This window comes from Papilio xuthus, unplaced genomic scaffold (assembly GCF_000836235.2).
Source record: "Papilio xuthus unplaced genomic scaffold, Pxut_1.1 DF826949.1, whole genome shotgun sequence".
Lineage (NCBI taxonomy): Eukaryota > Metazoa > Arthropoda > Insecta > Lepidoptera > Papilionidae > Papilio > Papilio xuthus.
Genome location: NW_013531700.1, coordinates 1,908,600 through 1,932,438, shown reverse-complemented (window position 1 = coordinate 1,932,438; position 23,839 = coordinate 1,908,600). Strand labels below are relative to the sequence as shown.

Genomic DNA, 23,839 nt, shown 5'->3' with positions numbered 1-23,839 from the left:
AATAATCTAGTAATAATTATTCGTTAGGTCTTTAACATTCATGACCTGTGATAATAAAAAAGTATTGTACCAATATCTACCATGTCATTAATTTTATTTCGAAAGACCTATTATTTCTATTGCTGAGTTATTCGGTATTGTAATATTCAAACTTTGTGTCTGACTAGCGGTCGCACGCGTCTCGGTCCCGCGCGGAATAAAAAAAACATACTCAGTATGTGTCCTTCAAGACTATGTTCTATATGTATGCCAAATTTCACGGAGATCCGTTCAGCCGTTCTGAAGATACATTCAAACAAACATCCATCCATCCGACTAAATATTCGCATTTATAATATTAGTAAGATATTGGATAGCTAGCAAATACAGGTAGGAACCGGTTCTTCCCATTGCCAGCTAAGGCAACAATCCTGTAATTTTCCTACACCCGGTAATGTTCCGTAGAAACCTAAAACTATGTTCTGGGAAGCATCTTTTATGAAACTACGAGCGTCTATAAAATTTGAATAGCACTATAAGTAATCTATTGATACAATGTCTTTAAATTGATAAAAAGAATGGCTCAAAAGCTTTGTCTTTTACATTTATCTATTAAAAATGTATGTAATTTATGTAATACCCATAAGAAGTTGATAAATCTGTTGATAGGAGGACTGTGGGTTTCATGGCCGAAATCATACTTATATACGAAAGTTTCGATGGATGTTTGTTACGACGTATCTCCAAAACAGCTAAACGGATTTTGATTAAATTTGGTACACATGTAGAACATAGACTGATAGAACATTTAGGATACCTACTAAGTTTTTTTTTAATTTGAACGAAGTCGGGGATGGTACTATTGGGGTCCGAATTAGGTATCTATAGGTTATATGATATTATTATAAAAGTGTTTCGTCATTGGAAACGAAACGTTTCTTGACTCTGTTCTTGTCCTGTTTCTTATTTCTATACTTTATCCAGTACTTGTTCTAACTAGGTCACTAGGCTATCGAATAACATTTTATTAGACACCTAAAATAAAGGAGTCATCAAAATCGTTTCTTTACGATTCGAATATCTTTAAATCGAATCCTCTTTGGTTGTAAATCGACTTCAAAAATTAGGGGAATTGCTTATTCACAATCAATTAAAATTATGTGTATAATTATTCTGAGATCAAAACATTTTCTTTTAGTGTATTCCGTTTTAATTGGCCTGATTTGACTTACAGAAATTGACAACAGATATCCCACAATAGCAAAATTATTTGGCTTTAGCGCCAAACAAAAGAATTGGTCTAATATTGATGAATGTCTATTATCAGCAAAGGAATCTGTGATTTTCTTCATTTCTAATCACCCTGTATATAATACGACAATTTTCACAGACATGTTGTAACAGTGAAATGTTGTTTCATTGCCCGACAACACGTTACATACAACATACGTAGCACAGTTAGGTTTGAACTAGCACGATTCGTGCGTAATTAACCAATCAATTGATATTCATACTGGTAACTTATATTTCTTCATTTGTAAACTTTCAATTAGATTTTTTTTATCGATATAAATCATATTATGATTCCTAGGGAGAATAATTATAAAAATATATTCCAACATCCGTATTTAACGGATTTATAGATCCGTAAAATACGAATACTCTCAAAAATATTTTATTATGGCGCCATCTTTTACATAAAACATAAAACAAATCTTCGTTATGGAGTTAAAAACAAAGACATTTAAGACGTGCGCAAACAGCAGTTTAATTGCTATATGAAACTTATGCCCAGAATGTTCAAAAGGATCAGATAACTTTGTTTATGTATAAAACAATTTAATCTCAATTTTTATCTCCTACTTGTTTTGTTACTGGTACGAATTTAGCCAACTTCATTTGATATTTTTTTGGACTTACGGGTTATTTAATGGTTTTTAGATTGGTAACACCAACTTACGTCATTGTTATTGTGATCATTGTATTTTATATACTCTTTGTTGTGATGACATTTATTTCCCGCGTAAAGTTTTACACACAACATATAAAGGATAATATGTAAATCAATTAAATATCAATTGTTTAAAGATGACAATATCAAGTGCTAATTGATATAGAGTGTACTCATCAGCTAAACAGTAACAGTTCAGTTATTACTCTTATCAGAGCCAGTTACTTTAAATAAATTGTAAATAACAAGTATGGATCTAACCGAAGAGACTAAAAATCTGTCTATTAATGAGTATGTTCTACAAAAATGTGTAGTGTTATACAGATGAATATGTGAGTGTTAAAGATAATTTTCAATTACAGTCAGAATTTACAAACTAAACGAAGTGGGTATATAGATTGGCAGGAATATTTTATGGCAACGGCATTCTTAGCAGCTAAACGCAGTAAAGATCCAAGTTTTCAAGTTGGAGCTTGCGTTGTAAACAGAGATAATAAGATTGTTGGAATTGGGTAAGTTAAATAACAAATAGGCTAACTGACTATAATAAATCTATGTGTAATTGATTTGGTATTTTGTTTGTACGCATCTGTTATAAATTAACATTCGACGATTAGATGTTTATTTGACCATTTATTCGATAAAAAAAACCTATTTGCTGGTGTAGTAGGTAACAGCAATAAATGTGAAAAGCTACAAGTTCATGGAAGATGGAATAAAGTATGGATTGTATAAAAAAGGACATGCATATGAAAAAAATTAATTTTTAATAGTGATTTAATTTTTCTAGATACAATGGTATGCCAATAGGATGTGATGATGATGAATTTCCTTGGGGAAAGAATACACCATCACCATTAGATAGTAAATATTTGTATGGTATGTATATAAAAAACAAAAAATTAACATAGATCTGTATAGTAATTTACGCTAAATGTAATGAAACAATATCAAAGATATGGGTTGCATTTGTAGTAACTAATAGCTTTTTTTTAACCACTAATAAATTGTTAATGAGGCAATTTATATGGCATTCAATTACAATCTAGAGTTTTAATCACCTAAACTGATATGTTTTTTCAAATGATGTAAAGTTGAACCTGGATAAGTGGAAACCTCTATAGTCAGTCTGCCAAGTCTGATGAATGACCTGCATAAGTGAAATACTCGCTCAAGAGAAACATCCATAAGTGAGAAAAATGTGTTCCCTTGAACTTTCCCTTATATTTTTGATACTGTATGTAATTTATCTTAAACTTAATATTAACTTGATTACAATATTGTGACTTATTCTAATATCAACTTTGTTATTAAAGTTAACATAATGGTTCTTTTAAGTTTGTCATGCGGAAATGAATGCAATTGTAAACAAAAATTCAGCGGATGTCAAAGATTGTATAATTTATGTTGGATTATTTCCTTGCAATGAATGTGCGAAGATTATAATACAATCAGGTATCACTGAGGTTGTATATTTATCAGACAAGAATGGCCACAAACCAACATATATTGCTTCTAAAAGGATGTTTGATGCTGCCGGAGTTAAATATTGGTATGTATATTTATTTTTGTATTTTTTCACATAGTTTCTTATTATATGGAGATCAATAGAAAAATAATCATAATATTATTCATCTGAGTGGAATATTTATATCATTAATAACAAAGATATGACATTCATCACCAACCTATCCTTATCCCGATGGAGGGTCGGCACAATATGTACTACTCCATACATTTCTATCAACCGTTATATCTGAATCTATATCAATTATATTCAGATGTGAGTCATAGTAATAGACATTAAGGGGCTTGAAGCATACATAAGTTATAGGTGACTAGGCCATAGTCAATCACAGTAGCCCAGTGCAAGGTGGTCTTGGGTTGACTTCACCATGTCTTTGAATTTCTCACATAGTTCACTATTAAATTTAAACATAAGTGAAATTTCTAGATAACCATTCTAGTCTAGGTCTACTTTCACATATATAATGAAAGTATAAATAACATTTTGTCCTTTTTAGAAAATTATTGTGAGTGGTATTAAATTAGTAGAATTTAAGAAATATATGCACTAATTATTGTTTTTTTTTTCAGGCAATTCAAACCAAAGAATGATAAAATTGTGATCAATTTCACAGGCATCGATTGGGAAAACATGAGTCCATCCAAATGACTTTATTGTCACATTGCTCACTATATGTCCCCACTGAGGGGCTCGGAGATAGGGAATATTGTCATATGTGATATTTTTAATGTTACTGTATTTTTATATTTACTTGACATAATTATGCCTTAAACATAAGAGATCATATTTTAATTAAATGAAACAAATATATGAATAATTTTGTAAAATAAAATTTTATTACTTTATGTACAAGTTGACGTGGGCACAAAATACTCCAATCATACAACCAAACAGAAAATCAACGGCTGTGTCCCAAATAAAAGATTTTTTACAAAATATAAAAATTGAAAACAGAATTTGTATCCTTATTGAAATGAATTGTGTTCTCGGGTGAGTCACTTTTTTACATTTTATAAATAAACCAAAGAAAAAGAAGTCAAATGCACAATTTTACATACATTTTTCAATTAAAAGGGTTCACACGGAGTGGAAAATAATTTGTCTAACTAAAGTGCACACGGTTACAATTCGGAGTATTTAATTATATAATTATTGTCCAAACTTTACAAATATCTACAGAGAATAAAATAAAAAAATCATAGTGTTTAAGTCCCGTTTGTTAACGACTCAAACGTTTTTCACAGTGTAATTTAATTAGACAGACTTGCATAGATCTGGTGTTCCAATGATATTGTACAGTAAAAACTTAAAAATAATAATTATTTACAAAGCGTACCTCACTTCACTTGTCAAATATTGCTTGAGGTTCGTCTTTATTAAATTGCCACACAATTTTATTTTATTTTATTTTTTTACATCTAAGAACAGTCATTAAATTACGAATCCTAAATTACATTTTGTTAAATTGCATTTTTATTGAACACTTCAGAGGCCACACATTAATTTATAAAATAAATCAGATGGTACAAAAAAAAATTCTCTTTGTTAAAAAAACACAGATAAGAGATTATTTTTACATTGAAATGGTATAAAACAATATTTCGAATTCTGCCATTGTTTATATCTGTGAGTTGTCACTTGAGAATCTTTCCTAAAATATTTGCAAAGTTTTTTCAACTATTTACCAACTGTTTTAATAGAGTAAATCCACAATTTCAAAAAGTAATTTACTTTATAAACTGAATTTTAAACAAATATTTGGTATTTTTTTTCTGCATTGGCTGTAAATCTCCAATATTAATAAATTTTAAAAATGGAACGAATTAATTGTAAAAATAAAGTATGAGAAAACTTAAAAAAACCTATTAAATCCAAAATTTTGTGATGAAAATTAAAATAATAAAATGCAAGTGGATTTAAAAAAATATTAACTTTTGAGTAATTCATTTAATTTGTGACTCAATTTTGACTGAAATTTCATAAATTTTTTGATCTTTAGGCAAAACTACCGTTTTGCTATCGCATTAAGACATGACAATTTATATATTGGGAAATTATGTTACTTAAAGTATATTTTTACAAACAGTACAAAAAAAAACAAGAAAAATAAACTTATTTCCGATACGAGAATTTTGTATTAACTAGCGCAAGTTGAGAGGAAGAAGTCAGGCCAAAATTTCCTAATAAAGTGTGGACTTTGTGGGCGATCATTTGCAGCAATATTCGGTTTTGTAGTATTTATATCGAATCACTGGCTCATTGTCACAAGAGACATGCCACACGGGCGCAAATCTACTATAATTTCGACACACGAAAAGTCGCAACGCAAATAGCTTAATCAGTCTTTATATGACAATAGATGAAATTTAACGCTATATAACATTAAACTGAGTTGCGTTGCCGCATCCGTTTGACAGCTCCCTTAGCCTCTTCGTACATTAGGCAACGTAAATGTCACCGCGAGTCTACACAGGACGGCCATAGTGAAATTTTCAACTGTAGATTTTTTTTCGTGTTTTTTTTCGCTTAAAGAAAAAAAATCGGTGACCTGTGTCTGACGTTGTATTGCGCAAGTCGCTTAACAACTAAAATCGCCATATTTGGAAGATTTAAATTGCCTCGTGTACGAAGAGCCTTATTTACGTCACAACCCTATCACATGCAATATAAAGAATATCTACTGAATAGATACGAAAACCTCAGTCATTTATAACTAGAAAGAAATGACAAATGTTTAAACAAAATTATTTGTTAATCCGAATTAGTCATAGCCGGTAACAAAACCGATTATCACTGCAGTGGGGGGCAGTTCCAGGTAACCGAGGACGTAATCACCCACAGCAGTCGGCGGGCCTCAGTTGGCGAGCTCCTTCGGCTGCAGCGGCACGTCCTCCTCCGGCTGAGCGGCGCCGGGCGGCTTGAACGCCAGCGCGTACGGGAACCTCGTGTGACACGCGCTTATGTATTGCTCTATCTCACTCTCGCAAGGTCCGAAGTCACCTTCTCTCAGACTATCTAACACTTCCACGCAACCCTGGAATATAATATTTTGTTTATTACACAGTAATGAACATTTCGATTTACTGTTATGTTTTAAACTTCTATTTGCGATGGTAATAGTGCAACCGAAAACCGAACGAAACATAGACAAATCCGAAAATCGCTTACTGCAAAAATAGTATAATATTAAACAGTATATTATAAAAAGGTCAATTCCCGTGTTTAGTTAACTTTGGTTATTCTACCAGTAAATATTTTTCATGTGACCAAGTGATCCGCCATATTGTTGCGGCGGCCATGTTGTATTTAGAATGAATAGAAGAGATGTAGATGACCTCAATGGTAAGATCAGGATAGTGCATGGCGGTGACGTGCGCGAGCGCTTGCTGCGTGCGGTGAGGCAGGAGGCGGGCGAGTGCGCGCGCGCCCCACAGCGCCGCCGCCTGCGACCTCTGCGCCGCGCCCGACATGAACTGCTCCGCCATCTGCACCGCGCTGCGACCCTGCATCATCTGCACACACGCGGTTACATTTTATAACAATACTAGCTTGTCGTTCCCGACTCCGTCGACGCATATGTGCGTACCTTCTAGTAAAAGTCTAGTCAAAATCAGTTCAGCCGTTCCGGAAATAACAACGAAAATTTTGTACAAAATATTTTTTTTTTCTAGACATTAAAACACTTCAATATTAATAAATGTATAGATATAAACACTTTCTTATGCTTAAAAAAAACTTATAATTATTGAGTATATTTTAGTTTAAGCAATATAAATATGTTGCCTGGATAGCCAGCTTAAGACTGTATACTAAGTCCAGTGGTATTGCGCATTGGAAAGAGTACAACAAAAAAAATTCACAGTTGTAATGATATATAAAAAAAAGTTTCTTGTATTTTAACATCTGATGGTAAAATGATGAGACCTGCTGCGTCTCAGAGTCCAGTACAGCGGCGACGTGCTGGTTGAGGCTGGGCCTGGCCGCGTCCAGCCACACGTGGAAGCGCAGCAGGCAGTCGTGCAGGTGCTGGTGCCCGCTGTCCAGCCGCCACGCGCGCTTCACGCTCTGCAGCATCAGCAGCGGCTTTTCTGAAAAACAAGTTTACAATATTTACCAAACACATACACACAATACATAAGTACCTATCTAACCGTAACTTTCTGACACCGAAATGTGATATGTTTTGTACAGAGATTTTTGCATCAGAATCCCATGTTAAATAAAAAGCAGCTTTTCGATGTATAAATTCGAAAAGAATAAATAGTACTCTATGTCCGTCTCCTGGCTCTAATCTACCTCCTCACCAATCTTCAGACATATCGGTAAAGTCGTTCTTGAATTATAAATAGTGTAAGTAACACGACATTCTTTTATATATGTAGATTTCCTGAAATCGATATAGTTACCTTTCCTAAAGTATATTTCGAAGGCCATTAAATGTGTTTCTATTCTATCCGCGGCGAGAGTCCGCAGCGGTAAAAGGAACTTTATTGCTTGCTCTAACGGGTCCTCCGCCTGGAACATAGTAACGTACATACAATTATATTCTGTGAAGACATATTGATATAAATAAAATACCTTGCTTAAATGCAGTATTTGCTGTATCCAATGTCTGAGACAATCACAGATCAACAACATCATCAGCTCACTATACGTCCCCCCCGAGGGGCTCGGAGCCTACCCTAACTTAAGGGTGATTAGGTCATAGTCAACCACGCTGGCCAAGTGCGGGTTGGTTGAATTCACACATATCTTTAAATTTCTTCTCAGATATGTGCAGGTTGCATCACGATGTTTTCCTACACCGTAAGAACGTCGGATAAATGTACATATGTAAATCGAAAATCGAAAAACACATTGGTACATGGCGGGATTCGAACCCAGGACCTGCAGATTGCAAGTCAAGTGCTGATCACATTAGACGAAAATCGTTGTAATTGGAAAGCAAACAATTTTATCAGTCATACAATTGAGTAGACGTAGTATCATACTTGACACTATTATGGAGATAGTATAATAATAAATAGGAAAAATTGCATTGAATAGGTTCCGAAACTATCCTCGGATAAGATTTTAACTGTTAGAGTAGATATAAAACTTTTTAAATGTTGATTACCCTGGCCAGTTTGTCAGGTACAAGCTCGTCAAGTTGCGGCGCCTCTGGGTCGCCCTGCTCCTGCTGCTGCCGCGCCTTGTGGTGTTGTTCCCGCTTCACCTGCAACGTTATACAATATAACACTAAATAACTATTAGGAAAAAAGTTACATCTCATGAGATCTTATATAAAATTCTCGTGTCACAATTTTCGTTCCCATACTCTTCCGAAACGGCTTGACTGATTCTCATGAAATTTTGTGAGCATATTGAGTAGGTCTGAGAATCGGCCAACATCTATTTTTAATCCCGCGCGGACGGAGTCGCGGGCTACAGCTAGTATATTTATAACTCTGTTCGTTGAATCAGTAAAAGTTTAATATTAATAACAGTTAAACAAGTTTTACTATATTAGCTGTGACTAAGATTTAGTTACACCAATTTTGTTTAGATGACGCTGTATTCAATTCAAAATTTCAACTATTATCTGAACACTCCTGTCATTTACTATTAGCAAATTATTTATATACTTAATACATAGTATTTTTATATACCTGAACTTGAGCGGCCAGCGCACTCTCTTGCTCTGCTTTACGTTTCGCTTTCCTCTGTTTATTTCTTAGTTTCTTCAGCTCGGACGGCGCTAGATTTTCTGTAATGTGAAAATTACATCCTAAAACTATGACCTAAAAATATTGATGCATTTTTTAAACATTACCTATTTTACTGACCTTGAATTTTAAGATTTTACGTAACATTACAACTAAGACAATTAGCATAATATCTCATTCATAAAAGCGAAACATAAAAGGCGCGTACACTTAATCAGTTTAGAAATACTAGCGGACTCAGGCCAAGGCGCGAACTATTCTTTGCCTTACAAGGAGTGTTTTTTAAATGAATGTGAATCATCAGTACGTTACAATAAGAACAAGTAAGATTTAACTTCTAATTTAATTATTACCGTATGTTTAATACATACATGTCGCGTCAACGACAGACAGTCTTTATAAATGCATGATAAATTCTTGCAGTCCCGTAAAAAATCCCGGTTCATAGCCAACATGGTAAGTAATGATATTTATTATAGTCTCAAGTATTTATGTGACGCCCAGGTTTTATCAGCTTTAGCTTCCTTTGTCACAATGATTTATACATAGATTTATATCTTTATATAATAAAGAACAAGAACATAAAGAAAATAAATTCATCGTAATGGATAGATATATATATTCATGGACTAACTTGAAAAAGTTTTAAATGTGACTCAAATACATAAATATTTGTAATGTTCATGGTATAATTTCTTAACCAGGAATAAATTGTTAATATTTTTGCCCAGCCGCAAATCTGTGTTTGTTTCGTGTTACCAAAACGGCTAGACCGATTTTAAAAGGACTTTTCCTGGAAGGAAACTGATGTAAACGTGAGTAACATAGGTTATTTTATATTTTTCAATGACAAAGTTGCGAACAACTACTTAGTTATATCTGGGGCAACTTTTAAAGCGGGTGCATTGGACGCAATCTGTCGACGCCTATCGCCTGTAAGTTAAAATACCTAACGCAAAACTAATCTCGTTATGCAAATATTTTGATTGAAATTCTTTAATGTAAAATAGTTTTAGTATACGAAAACCTTGAAGCTGGTATTAGTTAGCATACCTTAATTTAAAATGATAAAGTACACAACTCTTTGCTTTTGGATTATCGCAAAATAATATAAAAGTGGAAGAAAGTAACACTTATAAAGTTGCAAATGGGTGACCAAACAACAGTAATCAATGCATGTTTACACCTTTTTTTTTTCAGAGAGGAATGCTTTATGCATACTCCGCGCCCCGGGAGGGACGCGGTAGTTATGTGGGATTCCCCTCCATATCGGAGGCATACCCACTAAACCCCTCTGTTCCTCCAACGCATCGGGACGGGGCCACGGGCACGCTTTCGCTCTCGTCCGCGGCCCACAATGCATGTTTACACCTAGAAATCATCTTCAAATGAGCTAAACATCAACAACAATACACCATCACTCTGTAATAACTATAATTTAAGGCATTGTCACAAAGTCCAGTAAACACGGAATGGGTTTTTACCCACTTTCAATGGGTGAAAGTAAATGGTGAAACTTAAATAGAAAATAATGTGCAAATTCTAAAGTTTAGGAGAGTGGTACGTAGCGACAGATTTGCGACGGTCACTAAATCTATACGGCGCGACGCATAACTTTTGTCTCACTACATTGTTTACAATTGCATAGGAAATTTAACACGCACGAGTATCAGTGACGAATTTGAAGACAGAATAACAAGTTCTATTATTGTATTAAGAGCTAGATATACCAAAAAAATACACTGTTAAAATAACATAAGCGGTCTTAAATTACCAAATAGTAGTACTAAAACTTTCAATATATGCACGTGGTGACTAAAGAATATTGATAATTATCCTAAAAAATACAACAAGGTGTATGTTTTCAAGTAACAGAGGGTTAATCACGACTATTTGCGATATGGTCTTTCGTAATGTCATCGAAAAAATATATCATACATATTTTTTGACTTACTCTCCGATTCGAGAGTTTACACTTCGCATGATCCTCACATAATGAATTGTCTGATTAATTTTAGTCTAAACATTTATCATAGTCGGTTACGGCTACTATTATATTATAAACTTTTTCAGCATATCGACAATATCCTCGACACACTTTCGCTTAGGGCGTCCCCCACCTGGCACTAAGTTTTGTAACTACCGGCTGGTTTATAGCAAATAGTAATTTCACGCAGTGACAATAATCTCATTAAATTGGTATAAAACGATATGTGGACGCTGTAACAATTTTATATATGGCATGAAATTAAAAAATGCGCACAGGAAATCAGTTAAAACGAAATTTCATCGCAAATTTCCTTGAACATTGTATATACTGTCGCCCACGACTTCATTCGCGAGGAGCGCGAGCCTATGTGTTCTTCCAGACTATGCTCTAAATCTATGCTAATTTTCAGCGAGATCAATACAGTTCTAGAGATATCTCCAACTCCAACAAATATTCATCTATACATACACCCAAACATTCGCATTTATAATATTAGTAAGATTTTTCCACTATTCAAAAAGATATATTTAAATGAGTATAAATAATTATATTTTCCAATTAACGATTACATTCGGATATTGGTGTGGGATATTATGAAACCCGGAATCTAAACGTCTATTTCTTCGGCCACAATTCAACCTGTTCGATATCCGGTAGTTCGTATTTATTATCCGTCCAGTTGACCGCCGACAGATTGAGACCGCCTTTCCAATGCAGTTGGGCTTGGCTAACGGCATTTATAAATAACAATATCTCTAATCTATGTACATAACATCAGTTGCTCGAGTGCCGTGAGAAACTTAATGTAAGCTATTAATAAATATAAGAGATGAAAATGGTTTCATATCAATATAATGATCTAAAAAGTCATAGAACTACAACTGCCAAATGCTCTAACATAAATTCAATATTCAATATCAGCATTTTTACATTATACGTCGCTACGAATACTCTTCGTAACAATCTCACTAATATTATAAATTCGAATCTTTGTTTGAAAGTATCTCCAGAACGGCTGAACAGATCTCTCTGAAATTTGGCATACATATAGAACACAGTCTGGAAGAACACATAGTATAATAACATTCGATTCCTTAATATACAACCGCACTCAGAATCTACAAATCTAAATCTACAGTAAGATCTCTTTGTATTCAATTAACATTGCAATAGCTACCCTATAGTTACGTGGATATTGTCTTACTTGATCCGTCGTTTGGTTCAAGGTTTATGTTAGTAATTACTTCATTTCTCTATTTTATTACTTACGTTCTATACGTGATTCTTTGTTAAAAAGCTCGCTAACGAACGAATTACGAGATAACTGGAACCACGTAGATAACGTGCATACTTTTGCTTGCATTTGTTGAAAAACATGATTAATAGAGGAAGCATGTTTATTTTTATCTTTTTAAAGTGTGAAAGGGATGACGATATGTTTTTGGATAAGTGATTCATTCAATAGAGTAAGTACATTTAAGCCATCAAAGTAGGTGGGCAGTTGATAGCATGGTTTCAGTGCAACGTTTATTAATCGAGTCGTAGGCGGATTTACGTAAGAGCATTGTGCCCGAATGCGTCTAGGACACGTCGCATACAAATTGCTGCTCCAATTCACTTGAGTTTCGCAAAACTAATGAAACTGTGACCGTGATGCACGCCACTCTATGCCCCGACAGGGGTCGCCGGGGTCGGCCGTGTTCGTAATTAAAATGTCCAAAATTGGACATGTAATTTGGTAACACTAATATCATTCACGAATTATTCGCTATGCCATTTCGCTGGTCGTGTACTTCATGTTATTAAATTCCCTTATAAGTAATACTGCAAAGAAGATGTAAAAAAACACTCACAAACACACGCGCGACTTACCTACTTCATTTTACTTTACGTCGCTTGAAATAATTTCTAGTTTTTTTTTATTATGTAGCTCTTATTGTCTTAGTCAGAACATTTATTTGAACATTCCCTTAGTGCAGATATCTGATTCTGGATCACGACTCTGAGAGACGCAGTCGTATTTATGCGAAAAATCTTCAATAAGGGTCCGCTTAAGAATAAAGATTGTGGCAATTTATTTAATGTAATGAAGTGAATAAAGCTATCTGTTATTTATATCTATCGCGATAATTATCGTAACAAATCCCCATAACAAATGTTAACACAAGCGAGGTTACTCGTGTCCATTGGCCGAATGTGACATGTGACGTGACGTGGTAAGACATGACCTGACGTCTCTTATCTGCTCTGCTCCAAATGCACCGACAATTACTCATCCGAGATAAATATAATAATTAATTATTGTTCAATACGTATTTTAACATACATACAATTGATACAGAATATATGTATTTAAAATATGAAATTGCTTTGATCGGGTGCACGGGAGTGCCCTGTCTGGGAGAGGACAAACGAATTGTGCCAACCACAAAGCTAAACGATTGACACCTAAATTTACTATTAAACTGTGGCTTCAAAAAGACGTAGATTACATTTGAATAGTTACTAAATATCTTATTAAGAGCAAAATTCTTCAGTATCCAGATATACATAGATCACTATCTATTCCCGTAAGTAAGATTGAATAGGTCAAGATTTAGCTTTTAAAACAAATTCACTGTCGAACAAAAGTAATTAGGCTACAAAGACAGATGTTAAATCGGTAGAGTAATCGTATAACAACAATACAAGTAAACATTTAATATAAAATCTGGAATTATCTTAGTTGCGCAAATTACAGTATCATGCAGCAATATTTATAAGAGTGGGTTAATCCAACAATACAGTTGAGCCCTTTGCAGCCTTAGTGTCGCAACCTGGACCGGACCTGCTCTGAAACCGGACAACTGGCTCGAGTTTCACGTGCACTTCGTCGGGTTTCTATTAAAATACAGGTATTCAAAACCTGTGGCTCGTGTAGTTTAAAATTTTATATCTATATATTTTCGTATATTCGTTAAATTATCACCAGGAGAATCTCCTAAGATTGAGTTTGTACAGGAAATCTACAAAAAGATCCAACAAATGTCTTTTCGAGTTGAATAGTTAGCGATAAAATGTTATGCATATGACACTTTTCCTCTATGTCTATGTTTTTAGGAGAAGGGGCAAACGAGCAACGGATAACTTAAAATTATTTGATCAGAAACCCTTGCACATCCGTAACGCCAGGCGACCCGCAGATACGTTGCTGGCCTTTACGGGAGGTGTACGGTCTCTTTTCTTGGCCCCTAAGTTACTGTGTCTACGAAAAAAATATTATATATTGGGAGAATAGAAAAATGTTGAGCGGCCCTGATGTAAACTGTTTGGAAACACCTCGCCCACCTGTCACAATATCTATCTTTACGCATGTTTAAACAGGTATTCCGATCTTATGAAAATATTATAAAAGTGTGGAAACAATAATAATATCGTTAACATGATCGATCGATCGGCTTGTTTTTATATATACATGTTTGTTTGAAATACAGCAGGCGCTTTGTTTAATCGTTCTAGTTACTTTACCTTTATAGATTTTTTTTTGTAATTAACAAAAAAAAACAATCATTAAAGTTTCAATATTGATACTTATAAACAATTAATTTTGTAGAAACTAGATTTTATATCTATAGTTACTAACAGATGTTCCACGAGATGATATAAATTTAAATTAACCGATCGCTGTTTTAATCTATGACCTTGATTATACACTAGATCTAGAACTTCCGTGTCGTACCTAAGTCAGTCCAACGGAACTAAAACAAACCATTACAGGCCGAACCAAACAGCTAATCACGCCCTAGATACGACAAAACTTGCAAAACAAGACCACGTTCGGAAGTGGCACACCTCGTTATCAGACTAAAACCTAATGATTGTTATTATCTCTATCAACATCATTCCACAATTGGCAGGCTTCGATATCAATTAATTAAAACATTGCATCTATCATCTTAAATAGAAGAATATTATACTCCATACTTGGCAGCCATTGCACTATTTCACGATTTTGTAAAGTTTAAAAAGAATACTATAAATCATCACCTCAACATATTTTTACGAAAAGAACATGAGTGTTTGCCAAGTGTCAGACGACGATGATGACAGAGCGAAGTGGAGGAGATTGATAATGAAAGCCGACCCAATCATCTTTTAGCATACGAACTACAGTGAGAGATAGTTTTCTTTTACATCGTTTCAACCCACATATAAAAAAACAAAACCTACTAGAAACTTCTTAATGAAAATTAAATTGAATAAATAATTGATTTAAAATTTGTGCATGGCAATCAAAATAAAAGATTAAAAAAATATATCGAAATTGTATATTACAAAGCATAAAATTACAACATAATAGGATATAAATAATAAATACATTGTTACGTTGCAAACTCAACAATGGAATTCAACACGCCATTCTTTACTGGACCATCATAAATATTGACATATATAAGGAATTAACACTTAAATTAATTTAATTGCTTCAAATAAGCTTTAGCGATTTGATTTACTTAATTTTTTAATATTAACAGATTATTATTAAATTAATAATATTTCTTATATCATTCCAACTAAGCTCTATACTTGTGCTAGGACATGGTTTACGACAATAGAAGGGCGGGATTCGAACCCCCGCCATCGTGATCGAAAATCCGTACCCTTAACCATTAGGCTATTGACGCTTAAAGTATTACCATATACGTGAGTTTATCGTAAGTTTTGTCTGGTCTTAGACAAAATTAACATTAAATATATAAATTAAACGGCCAAATCATTTGGTATGAGTCATTATATTATACTACGAATGTTAAATTTATTTAGCGAATTCGGTACAAATTGATCTTACATTGCGTTTGTCATACAAATTCTTACATAAACAGATCATCTATTGCGTAACTGATGATGTAAGAAGAATAATCTTACTAATATTATATATGCGAATGTTAAGATAGATGGATGGATGGATAGATGTTTGTTTGAAGGTATCTGCAGAACGGTTAAAGGGATATCGATGAAATTTGGCATACATGTAGAACACAGTCTGGAAAAGAATATAGGCTACTAATTATTTTTTTAATCCCGCGCGGACGGAGTCGCGGGCGACAGCTAGGTAGGCCAAAAATAAAAGTAGATTGATTTATGAAAGCAGAACAAATTACACAATAAAATACTATGATTTGGACCAATGTGTCACCTTTACGTTTGTGAACTAAATTTTTTGGGTAATGCTTCAAATGTCATCGTAACACCAGACCATGTGTAAACATTATATAAGCTTAACACCTGCCTAGAACAAAACATGCTAGAGAAATTCAAATTACAATGATCGACGCAACAATGTTGTTTTCGGACAATGGTTCACACAGAAAGTTGCACAACTTTTACGTGATCAAACTTGAAATAATAACAAAATTGAATATGTAACAAAACACACAAACATAACATCTCTATGATAATTCTCGTGGGTTTTAAATTGTTACGACAATCCTATACTGAATATAATCTAAATATAGAACTCTGATTATTGTTGTGGACAATATTCTAGACTGGGTTTTAAGCTACAAGCTAAGCTAAAATAAATAATTAACTATGTATTAATTTAGTTGTTAATCAAAATAAATCAAGAATATTAAATCTATATTTTAATTATTTCATATTTGACCCATTCAGACTTATTATATATGCAGTTTATCGTCAAGGGAACGGTTATTTTCCTCTATTCTTGTACAACAAAACATCACAGATCTCAGGCGCCTGCAGACAAATATCTGAGGAATGACTGTACCTGCGGGCGCCATTGGACTACTCATAGAGTTGGAAATGACCTGCGGAAATTTGTAAGTACCCAGTACTAAGATTGACGAGTCACTATTGCAATCAACATGCAATTTAATCCCCTTTTCTTGCTTATTGCGTACGTGGGGAAGTTGATTAGCAATCAGTCTAGTACATGAATATAACTAAATTACTACCAAAGTTTGACATTGATAAGTTTTAATATTTGTATATTGCATTGTCATCTAAAATATCAAAAACCAATAGACTCCTAGATGGTGTTCCAAAGAAAAAAGCTAGGCTACAACTAAACAAAACGCAAGCAACCTTAAACTTAGGTCATTATTTTCGGAAGGAATCATATCCGACATTTATGAATTGAATCTATTTATAATTGAAATTAGTCACTTCGTATTTTACCTTGAAAATAAACGTAAATACTACGAAAACCTTTTCATAGACTTGACAAAAGCACAAATAACATATTAGTCATATTAAATGGAACAACAGAAATATAATTAGCAACAGTCGAGAGGAACATGTGACGAATTCATATATTTGACAATGACTCGTCTGGATTTCTTACTGGCAGAGTAAACTGACATAACCTTTACGTCATCTATCACAAGTTGAATAAAAAAAAGTCACTTCATATGTCCTTTAACTGTTAAATATCTCTAGAAAGGCTGAACGGATATCAAGAAATTTGGTATACGTATAGAACATAGTCTGGTAGCACACATAGGCTACTAATGTTTTTTTTTTTTAATTCCGCGCGGACAGAGTTACGAGCGACAGTTAGTTTTAAATGTAATGTTATGAGCTAGATTATTAAAAAAAAAATTATCACCAGCTTTTGTATGTACCTTTGTAACTTTACATGTTTATCAGACAAAATTATTAATTAAAAGATACAATAAATATTAATACAAAATATAAAGATAAAATTCAATTAATTCATAAATTATTAAAACAATAATTGTTTAGACATATCACCTTCTTCTTCTAGTGCCTCTTCAGTATTGAAAGTTGGCCGCTAACTTGGAATATTTGGTTCTTGTCAAGTACAAGACGGAATAGTTCCTCCGCTGAACGGATAGACATGTCATAAAAATGTTCATGTAAGGGTATTCAATTTATTAAGGGTATAAAAGTCAATCATCATTCCATATCCCACAATATACTTTTCTTAACATATTTTAGATTGTAACATGTATTCTGACCTTGGTAGGTACGTATGAGGCCTGCGTCTGCATGACATTGTCGTTCGTCACACCAATTATAAGAAAATAATACTTCAAATAACTATTCAAATTGAACCAGCTGTGCGATACATTGCAGTATTTTAGTCGAGTGGTTTGCAACCTAAACTATACAGTTCTAAAATAATACGTTATTAACTAACATGGCACGAATTTACTAACGATATCAAATTATGTTATTATAAACTTATTTGGATCTTATTTAAGAAATTAAAGCGTTGAAGATAATTTAAATATAACGCAAAAAACGGCAAATAAACATTCTATGACTAAGTTTAACTTAAGGTAAGTTATCAAAGGATGTTTCACGTCGGGTCAGTCTACCGATCAATTGGGCTAAGAGGAGTTATTTTTGGATTTTGTAGATACAATTGGCCCAATGAGATATGTATCCCGTTGGTGGGAAAAAAATTCTTTGGACCCATAGATTTTTAAGTCACTCGGTGCATCAAAAAACACCCTATATATGATTAACAAGCTTTATTTTAAGAATAACTATACGTCGTTATTACCGTTATTATTATTGTTTTTTTGCTATAACCATTCTCACGTCTTATCTAAGAAAACTATCTTATATTTAGTATACAGACTAAAGTTTTCAAACAGTTTCGTAATCAGTTTCCAATTCCGACATCAATTTTACCAAGTCAAAATACCGCTCCCACATCGTGCAGCAGTCAAATGATTAATCTATCACAGTTCAATATTGTGCAATAATATTTGGACAAGTTAAACACAGTTTAGCAAACATAGAGCTGGTTCACTTAGTGTCATGTGTCGTGCTCCGGTATCGGATAGTTAAACGTTTGATTTGGAAACAACTAATATTAAAATCACTAACCGTGACTTTACAAAGATAATGGCAAAGACTACGATTTGACTTTCCGGATGAGGGGATGCATGGAAATGTTTTCTTTCTGTGCATCCTCTCCTCCGTCGATTAAAGGTAGGCAACATATGCAATTGCGTATGTCTATGGGCAACGGTCACTTCGCTATTTCAGCGATTTCAGGTGGCCGCTTGCCCGTTTGCCACCTTATGATATAAAAAAAATGTTTTCAACGAAGATTTTGGTCTCAGAAACTCAGAGTGAGCAATAATAAATGTACTTTCTTGGTTTTGTCACCTTTCATACAATCCATACAACTCTTGTTAAAAACATAAATAATACTTATTTATTACAATGCTGTGTAATGCCAGTATTTATAGTATCGTTTGAGAGTCGCCAAGTCTAAAAATACCCACAGTATATCAGCTGTGTCTCAAAAGATATCATGCGATAGAAGCTAACATAAATGTGATGTTAATTTCACACGAGGACAGAACATGTAGAGTAGTAGACAGGGCAGTATTTGAAGGCACAAATATTTGAATAGTACTTTTCTATTCCGGCGTGTGCGTTCTCCTCTACCTCACTGTTCTCGTGTGATACTAGTATTACTGAGAAAAGGAACGCCACGACAATTTACGACCTCAGTATATGTTGGAGCAAGGCCAACAGGAAAACGCGGGCTAGGCTAAGTGATACGAAGGCGTAATGATCACTTACATCGAATGTAAAAGGGCACAGATGCAATCAATATCAAGATCGGAGATAGTTAAGATTCCTTTAACACTACGTGGCTATTTAATGAATAGCTTCACTTTGTATGTTAAAACAACAATTTGAGGTTCAGTTTTGCTTCATAGAGATATATGGAAGAGTAGTAGATATCCTTATTATACAATTAGCGACTCCGCCCGCGCGGAATTGAAAAAAAAAACTTAATTAGTAGCCTACGTGATCTTCGTAGCCGTCCTGGAGATACCAACAAACATCCATCCATTCACCTAAACATTTGCATTTATAATATTACCAAGATAATCAAAATATAACAAAAGCAGTTTAATATCAAAATGGCATTTGACTTTCCTGTTTACTTAATTACAACTTAGGATCGAAACGAAGGATACATCATGGTTTCTCACTGGTGGGTACACACACATACAGCAAGTGGGACAGACCACACCGAACTTTTGTATAGAAATAAAAGATCATAACTTTACTTCCTTGTTACCGATAAAAATGTAATTTGGCACATAATGCATTTTATTATCCACCTTAACACGTAAAAGTGTCGATTAAATTCACATAAAATGTTTTGTTTTGCTTTTAAATTGTCCTTTTTGTTGAAATGATAAGCTTAGGATAAAGCTAAAAATGTCGCTGTTGCCAGTTTTATTGCGGTACGTAGACGTAAATAAGGAAAGGTCATAATAATGGCAAAATACAAACTTTTGCTTAAAAAAATACTTACCGTTGGTTTTTGAGACTAAAATCTCTATATAAAACATATCGTTATCCCTGTCATTATCTTTGACAAAACCAGGATAACAATATGGATGGATACATGGATTTTGGTCTCAGTAACCCACAGTAAGGGAGATATTTTATAACATTTTAGAAGTTACATAGATAAATAAAAGTTATTACTTTATTACGCTACCTCGTACCACAGGTATGGCAAATGTTTTAGTTGACGTAACTGGGAGCTGGACGTCCTTCGATCGCTCACGAAACCGGTGTAACGTTGCCGACATTTGACGAATGTCTGCCGTTTCTAATATTAGGGCACACCGGTCATATGCAGGTATTAAATTTCATACACTTATTTTCTAAGATACTTAAGTTACTTGAGATTAATTTTACAGCGAAAAACTAACACATTGGTGTCTAAAAGGCGTAAGTGTCAATAAATAACAAAACAAGAATAGGAAAAAATATAGCAAATTATTAGTGTAGCAGTAACCTGGTTCATTATTAATAATGTATAATTTATGGAGTTTCTTTTACTTCCTCTAGACATGTCTACCATTTGATAGAAATCGTTCCATATCTAAATATGAAAAGGAAATAGTGGAGAAAAGCTTTTCTTAGTAATGACAGGGCACTTTTACGTGGTCAGTGCTTACTGATCGATGGCAATCGGCTAAAGATACCGTGTATCCAACAACGGACGTAGATATCGATTGCTAGATTTACTTCTAGTATCATATTGCAATATCACCTGTTTCATAGCTATTTATAATGCCAACCTTTGTTTAGATATTAGACTTTGAAAAAATACAAATAGGTAAATATAAAACGTTAAAGGTTTTAAAAATATTATTATATTTAATCCTACATTTAAAACGTGAAACAAAAACTTTTGTACCTCTTTTGAAAGGGAACTGTGAAAACGAATAAACGTAAAAAGTAAGACAGTAAATTTGGGAAGAAGTCCATAAAGTCAGTAGTCAAAATTTTAATGCTATTGAAATTAAAAACCAAAAACAGAAGTCCGTTAAGCGGTAGAAAATAACTGGTGACAAATTCAACTAAACATTACCATACTAGTACAAAAACATAACGTAATTGTTAAAAATAAAAACAAATCCATTCCTCTACTAAAATACCCAAGTCTACGTGATACCATCGTGTGATGATACTATACATAAAAAAATCGAATTTGCAGTCAAAAGCCGTGTCGGCTACATGAACGGCGCCATGTAAACATTACTCAGAAAAACCCACACAATTCCTGTGTGACACGGCGAACAAAAATGGAATGACACGTTGCTACTGTGACGTATGAGATGCGTAGGCGCAGCGCGCGTGCTACGCATCCGTACGATCTCATCGATGGAATTGATTGAAAACGCTAGTGACGAAGCTATTAGGATATTGACCTCTTGTTTGATTTTATAATAACAATAGAAATTATTTGTGACGAAAAATATATTGAGTCCTTAGGCTTACGTGATATCTTTACCTTCTAATCTTAATTCAAAAGTTCTAAGCAATTGAATACAAAAGTGCAGTGTAACTTAAATTGATACATATTATTAACATTAAAAAACGGAGAAGTTTCCGAAGTTACCAACATATGAGTAGCATTGACATTTAAATTCAGCAAAATAAATCATACGAAATTGTTTACAACAATAGCACTTAAGACATCGTGTAACGGTGATACCCTATCGTAACTTAAAAATAACGTTACGTATCAATTTCATTCGAAATGCACTTAACGGCTGAGCAAACGGAACACACTGTATAACACCCACGTCTACCAACATAACTAATTCATATTAAGGACATAAGGGTCTTAAACTTATGAATGTGTCTTCTGTTGCGGTAAAAATTGGCGAGCCCGCTAACCGCAATGACATAAATTGCAAATAACCTTATATGGACCCTAACAAAGACGTCACAGCATAGCTTAACGGTGACAAAGAAGATGACGGACTGCTTATTAAACATGAGACGCATGACAGAGAAATGAATCATCCGAGTCTCGACAGATCGTAGATTGGATAATCATTGACAGTCATAGATCGAAATGAACATTGCCACTTAAAATCGCTCTAAGGCTTTTTACTGAGCAGCCCCTAAATGATGATTTAGCAACGCTTAATTTCAGATTTGATGTTCATAATTATTCTACACGAACAGTGACGGTTTTAGCTCTTCTAGTTCTCTGGGTGAGATTTCTCCGGCACCCACTTTTTTCCATACCTTTAGGTTTATGTAAGACAGTAATTCACAGACTTGTTGACGACCTTTCGTATCCAGCGCCCTGGGCGATCGCCCAACCTCGCCCTACCCTAACGCCGGCACTGTATACAAATTATATGCAAATCTCAAAAAGGATCAGTGTGAGCGGCCACCGACCCGGATGCAAGCAAGATACGACGCCGGGTCAACGTAAGGAAACCAAACGGATATAGTTTTACGTTCAAGGGTAAATGACACGGCACTAAAGGTTAAATGTTTACAACGCGGAGGATTATATAAATAATTTAGCCTTGTAATACATGAATAGAGGAGTGCAAAATATTATTATATTAAAATCGATTACCACGGACATAGGAACTAATAATCATTTCATAGAAAATTATGGAACAACGCATATGGAAGTTTGTAAACGTTTATTAAGTGATCTAACGCGTTCCATTGAACGATGATTAAATCTGACCTTGAACTACTGAGACAACAAATTACATTAAAATTACCATAAAAGCTTAACGCATGTTAAAACTAACGCGACACGTACTCATGTATCATACGTAGGAAAAACATATTTAATAATAGATTAATAAGATTGAATATTGCAAATTATAAAATATCGGAAGAAAACAAAAACACATTGTGACAACCCGGAACTTGCATGCACCTCATCAATAATCAAAGACTAAGGACGTAACAGATATCAGTTCGAGGAAACGATAATTGAAAATGCGTTCAGAATAGTTCATTAGACACGGGCCGTCGACTTTAGGTGACGTCGCCCAGCTGTGGGAAAAAATAAGTCTCTCAGTGACAAGGACACGGTATATCATTGTTCAATACATGAACAGGGATTTTCCAACGGTGATAATTTGCATAAACGTAGACCTAATCGAAATTATTCAAAGGTTAAGAATTGAAACAAAGGGATTATTTGTAAAGGAAAAACCAGTATCCGTGAAGTGTATAAATAGAAAAACAACACATGTTAACAATCTTGTAAATATCTGTTGAACACTTTCCAGAGATCGACATCGAAGCTGATGACTCATTTATGAGCATCCTTTTGGGAATTATTCATCAAGTGCGGTCAGGGAGAGAATAACAATTCAATTAGATCTGCAAATGTTAGTCACATC

At 34.0% G+C, this 23,839-nt stretch overlaps 2 protein-coding genes across 2 annotated transcripts in view; one reads left to right on the top strand and one right to left on the bottom strand.

The window, feature by feature from the left end:
- Positions 1-1,990: 1,990 nt before the first annotated feature.
- LOC106120629 (deoxycytidylate deaminase) lies at positions 1,991-4,982 on the top strand. The gene is made up of 5 exons (XM_013315991.1): positions 1,991-2,221; positions 2,293-2,442; positions 2,721-2,809; positions 3,269-3,482; positions 4,028-4,982. Exons 1-5 carry the CDS (start codon positions 2,181-2,183, stop codon positions 4,104-4,106), a joined length of 573 nt encoding a protein of 190 aa, XP_013171445.1. The 5' UTR covers positions 1,991-2,180; the 3' UTR covers positions 4,107-4,982.
- Positions 4,983-5,394: 412 nt separating this feature from the next.
- The window catches only part of Naa15-16 (N-alpha-acetyltransferase 15/16), a 72,926-nt gene continuing 54,481 nt past the window's right edge, over positions 5,395-23,839 (bottom strand). Inside the window, exons 11-16 of the mRNA XM_013316092.1 lie at positions 9,107-9,204; positions 8,575-8,673; positions 7,865-7,973; positions 7,383-7,546; positions 6,794-6,970; positions 5,395-6,492 (exon numbers count right to left, since the gene is read on the bottom strand). Coding sequence (XP_013171546.1) covers positions 6,313-6,492; positions 6,794-6,970; positions 7,383-7,546; positions 7,865-7,973; positions 8,575-8,673; positions 9,107-9,204 — 827 coding nt within the window. The 3' untranslated portion in view covers positions 5,395-6,312. The remainder of the gene's footprint in view (positions 6,493-6,793; positions 6,971-7,382; positions 7,547-7,864; positions 7,974-8,574; positions 8,674-9,106; positions 9,205-23,839) is intronic.